Raw genomic sequence first — 9,369 nt, forward strand, 5'->3', positions numbered from 1 at the left:
AGCCCGTAGATGGCACGTAGCCCGTAGATGGCACAAAGCCCGTGGATGGCACGAAGCCCGTAGATGGCACATAGCCCGCTGGTGGCACATAGCCCGTTTGTGGCACATAGCCCGCTGGTGGCACATAGCCCGTGGATGGCACATAGCCCGTGGATTGCACATAGCCCGTAGATGGCACATAGCCCACTGGTGGCACATAGCCCGTAGATGGCACATAGCCCGCTGGTGGCACATAGCCCGTAGATGGCACATAGCCCGCTGGTGGCACATAGCCCGTGGATGTTTTTACCGAGTAGATTGCTCGGGTTTTGAAAGAAAGACATGAACTCTTTTTAATCTTTTTTATTCATTGAGGGGAAAAACTTATGTTTGAGTTTTACAAAAGCCTAACTCAAACATAAGTGAAAAAACCCCTAGGTACCTTAAAATAAAAACAAGTGACTACTGATAGTATTTCCGAAGAACCTGGGAGTTCCAAGTTCTCGGGAGCACTCTGCCCGACATGTGTGCTATCTTGTAAGCTCCTGCTCGCCCAACCTCAGTGATCCGATATGGGCCTTCCCAGTTAGGTTCGAGCTTTCCCACCCCAGCATTTCCCTTGGCAATATCTGCCCGTCTCAAGACCAGATCACCGACTTGGAAACTCAGGGGTTTAACTCTCTTGTTATGATACTTAGCCATTCTTTGCTTGTATGCTTCGATTCTCAGTGCTGCCTGTTCTCGCCGTTCTTCTAACAGGTCTAAGCATAGCCTCTGCTCTTCCTCATTCTTGGCCTCATCAAAGAACTGGACTCTCAAGGTCGGCATCCCGATTTCCACTGGTATCATTGCCTCACACCCATATGTTAGAGAAAACGGGGTGTCTCCTGTCCCTGCTCTTGGAGTAGTGCGGTAAGCCCAGATAACCTTAGGTAGCTCTTCCAGCCACTGTTTATCATACTGCCCCAGCCTGGCCTTAAGTCCTTTCAGAATTGTCCGGTTGGTCACCTCGGTCATCCCATTACTCTGCGGATGAACTATTGAAGTAAAGCGCAGGTCGATGTGCAAATCGTTGCAAAATTCATTAAAGGCTCGACAATTGAACTGCTTCCCATTGTCGGTTATCAACGCTCTGGGTATCCCAAATCGACACACAATTTGCCTCTAGAAGAAATCATGGATCCGAGCTTCGGTGATAGTGCTTACTGCTTCTACCTCGATCCACTTCGTAAAGTGATCTACTGCCACTATCAAGAACTTTTTCTGCCCCGTGGTTGCTGTGAATGGTCCCAGAATGTCAATCCCCCATATTGCAAAAGGCCAAGGACTGGTGATAGGACACTGCTCTGTAGTTGGAGCATGTCGGATATTCTGGTGCCTCTGACAGTTCTCACACTTCTTTACTATCTGCTCAGCCTGCCTGACCATCAGGGGCCAGTAATATCCCTACAGAACTGCTTTCTTTGCCAACATTCGAGGAGCTATGTGTGCCCCACAGATACCTTCGTGTATTTCTCTCAGAACATACTCGCCCTCCTCTGTCGTTAGGCATCTCGACCAGGGATAGGTGAATGACTTCCTGTACAAGACTCCGTCGAGAAAAGCATAGTAAGGGGCTTGTCCCAGGATTTTGTATGCATTGTCTCTGTCCTCCGGCAGAGTTCCGTCCATCAGGTAATGGGCTATGCCTTGCATCCAATTCTCCAAAGGCTGGGTCAGAAAGATGGTTTCATGGTTGTCGATGCTGGAATGCTTTTGAACCGAGAAATGGACCCCGTGTATCTTTTCATCCACTGTTGCCGCTTTGGCTAGTACGTCGGCTTCTTGATTTTCCAAGCGGGGAACTTTCTCTATCACCCATTTCCCCCCGAGCTCCTGAATCTTGTTTAAAAAGAACTTGACTCTGTCAACGTATCTTCGCATCTCTGGATCCGGAGCTTCAAAAGTACCCAAAATTTGACAAACAACCAACTGAGAATTGCTCCTTATCGTTACATGCTCGGCTTTGACCACATTTACCATTCTCAATCCGATCAGCAGAGCCTCATATTCCGCGGCGTTATTGGACGCCGGGAAATCGAATTTTACCGAGCTCCGGAGTGTAACTCCATGAGGCCCTCTCAGGACCACGCCTGCTCCAGATCCTTCCAGATTTGATGCTCCATCGACTTCTAGTACCTACTTTAGAAGTTGTTCATCAGCTTCCTCAGGTTGATCACTGGCCGTGGTCTCGGCTATGAAATCAGCCAATACCTGTGCTTTCAGAGAAGGTCTCGGTTCATACCGGATGTCGTATCCTCCCAACTGGACCGACCAGATGACCAGTCGTCCTGACATTTCTGGCCTTTGCAACGCCTTTCTCAGAGGTTGGTTTGTCCGTACTACTATGATGTGAGCTTCAAAATATCTCCTTAGTTTTTCTGCTGCCACTTTCAATGCCAAAGCAAATTTTTCAATCTTTGGATATCTGACCTCCGGGCCTTTCAGGACTCTGCTGAGATAGTAAACTGGGGTTTGCAGACCTTTATCTTCCTTGACCAGGACTGCCGCTGCCGTCTCATCATTCACCGAGAGATATAAGTACAAGATTTCTCCTCGCTCGGGTCTACCTAGCACCGGGGGTGTGCTGAGGTAAACCTTCAACTCTTCAAAAGCTTCGTTGCACTCCTCTGTCCACTTGAAATTCTTTGTATTTTTTAGGATTTTGAAAAATGGCAAACATCGCTTGGCCGAACAACTCATGAACCTTCCCAGCGCCGTGACTCTTCCATTCAACTTTTGTACTTCTTTTACCGAGTTAGGGGCTTTCATGTTCATTACTGCCTCGATTTTCTCCGGGTTCGCCTCGATACCTTTCTCTGAGATGAGGTGCCCAAGAAACTTCCCAGACCGAACTGCGAAAACACACTTCTCCGGGTTCAATTTAAGGTTGAACTTCTTCAGCTTTTCAAAAGTTTTTGCCAGGTCCCCTGCGTGATCCTCGATCCCTCTGGATTTCACGACTATGTCATCTACATAAACCTCGACGTTCTTGCCCAGTTGATCTTTGAAAACGTGATTCATGAGTCTTTGATAGGTTGCCCCGACATTTTTCAAACCAAAAGGCATCTTCTTGTAGCAATATGTCCCCAGATCTGTGGTGAATGCTGTCTTTTCCTCATCATCCTTGTTCATCGGAATTTGGTGGTATCCCTGAGAAGCATCTAAGAATGCATAGACTGTGAAACCACATGTTGCATCTACCAGTTGGTCGGTGTTCGGCAGAGGGAAACTGTCTTTCGGGCAAGCATTGTTTAGATCGGTGAAATCTATACAAAGCCTGCATTTGCCATTAGATTTCTTGATTAAAACCACATTGGCCAGCCACTCTGGGTAATTTACTATCCTGATGAACCCGGCTTTCAAAAGCTTTTCCACTTCATCTCGGATAGCAATCTGTTTCTCTAGAGAGAAAGTTCTTTTCTTTTGCTTGACAGGCTTGCACTTAGCATCTACATTTAACTTGTGCGAGATTATCCTCGGGTCTACCCCCCCGATATCCTCTGGCTTGTTGGTAAACTCTTCCACGTACTGTTTTATCCGAGCTATGATAGTTTCTCTGTGCTCATTTGGCCAATCTACTCCCAGCTTCACACACATCTCGGAGCCCTCTGTTATTTCAATTGTTTTTAAGTTTTCCCGGGGTTTCTGAGCCTTTTTCTCTCTGAGGAGCAGCTCCGGTGTATCGATGTTCATCATTTCCACCGTGCTGCCCATTTTTGCCATGTAACATTGCCGAGACAAGGTTTGATTTCCCCTAATAGTTATGACCTCATTTTCTACTGGGATTTTCATCATTAAGTAATGAATACTAGTCACTGCACATGTGCTATACAACATAGGTCTACCCAGAATACCATTGTACGCTAAAGGCATGTCAACTATCATAAAAAGTGAACGTACCTTCCGTGTTGGTTCCGCCAGGATACCCTCTGTTCCGTCCATCTGAGGTATTTCGACTCCGAGCTCCAAGTCCAGCTCGACCATGCCTTCTGGGCAGACCGGAGCTCCACCCAGTCCCAGGAGAGGGATGTTCACTGGTTTAAGATCAGTTTTGGATCCTCCCAGCGTCAAAAATACTGACAAAGTCAATAAGTTAACTGAGCTACCATCATCTACCAGCAGTCGTTTTACCCATTTCGATCCGACAATAGTTGATACGATCAAAGCGTCTTCGTGGGGAAACTCTACCCCCTTCGCGTCCTCTGGCCCGAAAATAATACTAGGCCATGGCGATCCTGCAGACACTGACATGACCATCTTTTGCTTTTTCTTTCGGCGTTTTCGGCTATATTCAGATTCCAAGGTTCCTCCTGAGATTGTGTTAATCACCCCTGTGACTTGTGTTTTCTTTGCTGGGGGTTGGGCTTCCCTGCTTCCCCCTGGCTCCGACCTGACCAAGTTGACTCTCGTATTTCCTCAGTCTTGACCCTCCTTGGCAACCACGAAGTGTTGTAGCCGTCCCTGGCAAACCAGCTTGTCTATCTCACTTCGCAAGCGTCCACATTCTTCTGTTTCATGGCCATAGCCATCATGGAATTCACAGAATTTGGACCGATCTACGTCTTTCACCAGACTCGGGGGATAACGAATCTCCTCATTATTGTGCTTGATCCAAGATAAAATCTGCTCCCTCGGAGTATTGAGCGGTACATATTGTCTGGGTACCCCTGCTCGGTCCACATATCCTTCCGTACCTCCCCCAATGCTGAAACTCGGCTTTGTACCAGGCCCCGTGCTAGGCGAACTGGGTTGAGCGCTAAATGACTTGCTTCCCCTGTATCCCGAAGTCTCGTTCAGAGGTCGGTACCGATCTTGACTACGGTTAGATCCCAGAGTGCTCTGCGGCTTACTGGGTGCCGAGCTAACCATCCCATAAACTTTCCTTTGCCTCTCCTCATCGAGGTTGATATAATTCCAAGCCCTGTCCATCAACTCGGTGTAAATGTCAACCAGGTTGGCGATCAAGCTATCTCGGAAGACTTGCATGGTGGTGTTGTCTTTCATAGCGTCGATGGCAGTATCATCGTTCAAATCTTCAATCATGATAGCCTCGGCATTGAACCGAGCAATATAAGCTTTCAAACTTTCTCCCTGTTTTTGAAAGCATTTCTTCAAATCACTGAATCTTTTCTTTCGTTCGATGCTCGGAGCAAAATGAGTTTTAAAGGCCATAGCGAGCTCCCTGAAACTGTTAATAGAGCCCTCCTTGACGTCCTGGTACCATTTCTGCGCGGCATCACTCAAGGTTGAAGGGAACACTTTGCACACCGTGGCGTCCGAAAAACTTTGTACTCCCATGGCAATCTGGAAACAACTTAAATAATTCATCGGGTCGGATTTACCGTTATATCTGTCAATAGGTGGATATTTAAACTTATCTGGGAATGGGTCGTCCCATATAGCCTTTGACAAAGGGCTAGCAATGCCACAGGTGGTGAAAGGTCGAGATTCTGCCTTGCGCCCTTTATGCTTATCTAGCTCGGCCTGGACAAGGCGAGTGACTTCGTCACACAATGTTTTCTGATATTGCTACGCTGCCCCCGAGCTGTGAACACTCTCAGCCCCATTTCTCCTGACCGGTGGAACTCTTGCTCTCGCGGTCCGCAGAGGATCTGCCTCCGGGTCTGGGTCTCCCCTCCCCAAGCCAGCGTCTCCGTGCTGTGTCCCCGGTGGCGGATTCTCATCTTGCACCCCCTCCCTTCGAGGAGGAGGAGGATCATTCCGACCTTCTTCTCTCGGAAAAGGACGGTCATGCCGACCTTCGTCTCTCGGCATATTAGTATCACGACGATCTTCGCCCCTCTGCGCTTGATGCTCTGGCTGGCCTCTAGGTCTTGGTCACGGGTGGTCGTTCCGACCTTCTTCTCTCGGAGGATGACCATCCCGAAACTCAGCTCGAGGAAGTGGAGGAACATGGGTCGTCGTGGGGTTGTATCTTGGGTAATACTGGGTCATAACTGCAAAATACATTTGCTGGGCCTGATGCAGTTGGCGAGCCATGTATTCTAAATATTCTTGAGCTTGTAAGACCGCCGGAGGTACGTCTTGCCCAGAAGTTGTTCCTGTTCCAGTAGTCACCAGAGTAGCGTCTACCGGAAAGTTGAGTTGAGTGGGAGGCAACGTGTTGTGGAGGAAACTCTGAGGCACGGTGGCTTCTGGGGTGGACAAAATTGTGTTTGTTAGCATCTGAGGTGAATGGGTTTGCCCTAGGATAGTTTTCCAAGCCATACAAAGGCACAAAACCAGCACCACTATCGGAGGCCCTGGATCCTCTAATCTGGGTATTCGCCGGAGGAGTTAAGCCAGTGATCACAGAGGTCCGACCACTAGCAGAAACTCCACCAACCGGATTAGGTCAGTAACCGTAGTCCCAAGAGGGTCTATCCTTTCTAAAACAGGATCATCAGCCATTGTTTCTCGTCAAGATTGGACAGCAACGTTGAAAAAATAAGAACAGGAAAAACAGGGGATATTACAAACGATTTCCCACAGACGGCGCCAAGTGATAAATCACCAAAATAGATCCGAGCTTTATCAACATGCACACAACAAGCAGACAGAGGTCAGAAGGAACTCCGGTGGGGGTCACCGGACATTCGCTCCGACGCTCAAGTAAGGTTTTGAGGTAGAGAAAGAAGAAGAAGAGAAAAGAGTATTCAGAGTTGAGAGAAAAAAGAAATTACCTAGGGTTTGCCCTTAAACCCCATATTTATAGTTAGGGTTTAAGGACAAACCTTGCCTTGCTGGCAGGCTGTGCTTAAAGTGGTCCTCCCAGAAACGGTTATGCCTACGTGGAGGAATATCCCTGCGTGAGGCGCAGGTTGTTAGGTGCGTCAGAGGGAACATTCCTCACGCACCTGTCAGAAGATCTTCTGTGGTCCCAGGATCCGGTACACATGCGTGTGCTCCTGGGCTGGACCTCGGAGCTCGGTCAGAGCCTGAAACCCGAATTGCTTGGGGACCAAGCTTACATAGTTCTACTTCTTGCGCTTGAGAGTATCTGGAAGCTCGGGTCGTCTGATCCGAGCTTTCACGTCTCTCGTCTGAAAGCTCGGTCCAGGTCTGAAGCTCGGATTGTTCGGACCACGCTCATTTGTTCTTAGTTTCTGAGTTGGATGTATCTCGAAGCTCGGACCGGATTTTCGATCCGACCTTATCAGAAGCAAATGTCTCGGATGATGTCCGAGATTTTATCGATCAGGTGACCCCCCAGGTCGCGTGGTCTATGATTTATAAGGTGATCGGAAGTTGATCTCGGGTTGGTGAAATGATTGACTTAGCGATGTTCGTTCTTGGCGAGGTTGCTTCGCCCCTATTAAATGTACTACGTTATCAGTAAGAAGGAAGGGTTGAGGGGGAAGGAGCTAGGTTAAACAATAAAAAGAGCAAAACGTATCACTAACCATGGTTTGGTTAATAATTAATGAGTTAACAGGGGTGAAAATGTAATTGCTGAAATTTTGGGTGACATGGTTGCCACAGTATATAAAAACGCGTGCCAAAATTCTTTTAGAGTACAATTAAAATTCAAATATACGAAGTAGGGTATAATTATCAATTTACAACGTCGGGATACAATTAAAAAAATTCAAAAGATAATTCCTGAACAATTAGACTTTGTTAATTTTAGTGTTATATTTCCTTTCTTTTTAAGTTTATCTACACTAGATGATTTTTTTTAAGTGCATATACTCTATATGACTTATGAGTGTGTTTTTTTTGTCAAACACAAAAAATTTTAGCATCTCGTTTGAAAAATTAATTTATAAATTTAAAATATTATAAGTTGATTTATTTTTTTTATAAATTATTACAGGTATATAATTTTATTATTATATTCATTTGGTTAGATTTATTTTAAAATTTAATTTTTTCGAGTTTTATAGTATCATTTTAAGTAGCATTTTAAGTGGTTAATATGTCTTATTACAGTGTAATTATCAAGACTAATATAAAACTCATATAGTCAATTTTATCAAACGATATTTTATTTTTTAAAGTGATTATTGCTTTTGTCGTTTTAAGAAGAGTCTTGGAGTGACGACTCTTTCAATATTTTTTATATCATTTTTTTTTATTGAACTGTGAGCATATATTAGCAGATCCAAATGATGAATCATCGATTTAAAATTAAATATCAAATTAAATCTTATCTATATCTACTATTTTGTCGTCTCCAAAATAGTTTATCAAATTATATTAGATAATCTATTTAGTATTTATTTAAGCTGTAAAATAAGATTCTGAACATAATTTTACTATTTATATTAGTAATAAACAATTAAATTAAGTAAATGAGAAAAAGTAGAGCAGTTGAGATTTGAGATATTTTATATGAATAGTATAATACTTCGTCATTGCCAGTGAGAACTAACCCGAATGACTAGACTTTTCACATGCATTTTTAAAAATTTGGTTTCGAATTTTAACACAATTAGTTTAGATATTAAACTCCTTTAATCACCAGGGCTATCTTAAATTATAAAATAATCATTAAACTTTACTTTATTATATAATAGACTATGAACTGTATCTTTTGTTATAACAACCATATAAAACGCACCGTTTTAACGCTAAAGTTGTTACAGGAAAAACACTAAATTTTTCATAAATTATTAAAAAGTAATTGAGTTATATTTTTTATTATAAAAAATCACTGAACTATGTTCTTTTTTATAATTTTGTCTTGCCATGTAAGCAAAAACGTTGTGTTTTATATGAGCGACACCCCTTTATAACAAAAAATATAATTCAGTAATCATTTAAAATGAAATTTAGCGATTATCTTGTGATTGAAAATAACTTTACCAAGGGAGTTTAATATCCCACTTAGTTTAGGCTGATTGAATTAGTTATATATCTCTAACACTAATAACTAACTTAATAAATATTTGACCCAATGTGAATCATGGCTAACTTTCCCTGCTGGCACCCCGAAAAGTCTGATGTAATTCTCTTTGTCTGTGCAAAAGTGTCGGGAATGTTAGAGTACCTTCTGTCAGACTTCGTCCTTGTAGTTAGGGAAATCCTGCTCGGTCGGCCGAGATGGCTGTTGTGCTTTGAGAGATCCTGCTCGGATAACCAAGTAGGCTTTTTATTCATGGAGTTTGGTCGGTCTGTCGAGATGGTTTCTCATTCTTAGGGAAGTCCGACTCGGTTGATCCCGAGCTCGTCCTTTACTATTGTTTGCTTCGTCTTTCCTTCTGGACGATTTCGGTTTTGATGGTGAATGTACTCGGTTAGGTTCTTTTTTTGAGATTGTTCCATCTATCTTGTTATCAATATCTCAATCAGTTTAGGCTGATTGAATTAGTTATATATCTCTAACACTAATAGCTAACTTAATAA

The 9,369-nt window shown here is 44.0% G+C and overlaps 1 protein-coding gene across 1 annotated transcript; it reads right to left on the bottom strand.

The window, feature by feature from the left end:
- Positions 1-1,425: 1,425 nt before the first annotated feature.
- Positions 1,426-5,064, bottom strand: LOC126681528 (uncharacterized). Its single transcript, XM_050377071.1, has 7 exons — positions 4,449-5,064; positions 3,948-4,400; positions 3,078-3,836; positions 2,773-3,023; positions 2,502-2,664; positions 2,233-2,408; positions 1,426-2,157 (listed from the first exon to the last, which is right to left on the bottom strand). Exons 1-7 carry the CDS (start codon positions 5,062-5,064, stop codon positions 1,426-1,428), a joined length of 3,150 nt encoding a protein of 1,049 aa, XP_050233028.1.
- Positions 5,065-9,369: the final 4,305 nt, after the last annotated feature.

The sequence above is a fragment of the Mercurialis annua genome, linkage group LG5, assembly GCF_937616625.2.
Source record: "Mercurialis annua linkage group LG5, ddMerAnnu1.2, whole genome shotgun sequence".
NCBI classification, from domain to species: domain Eukaryota; kingdom Viridiplantae; phylum Streptophyta; class Magnoliopsida; order Malpighiales; family Euphorbiaceae; genus Mercurialis; species Mercurialis annua.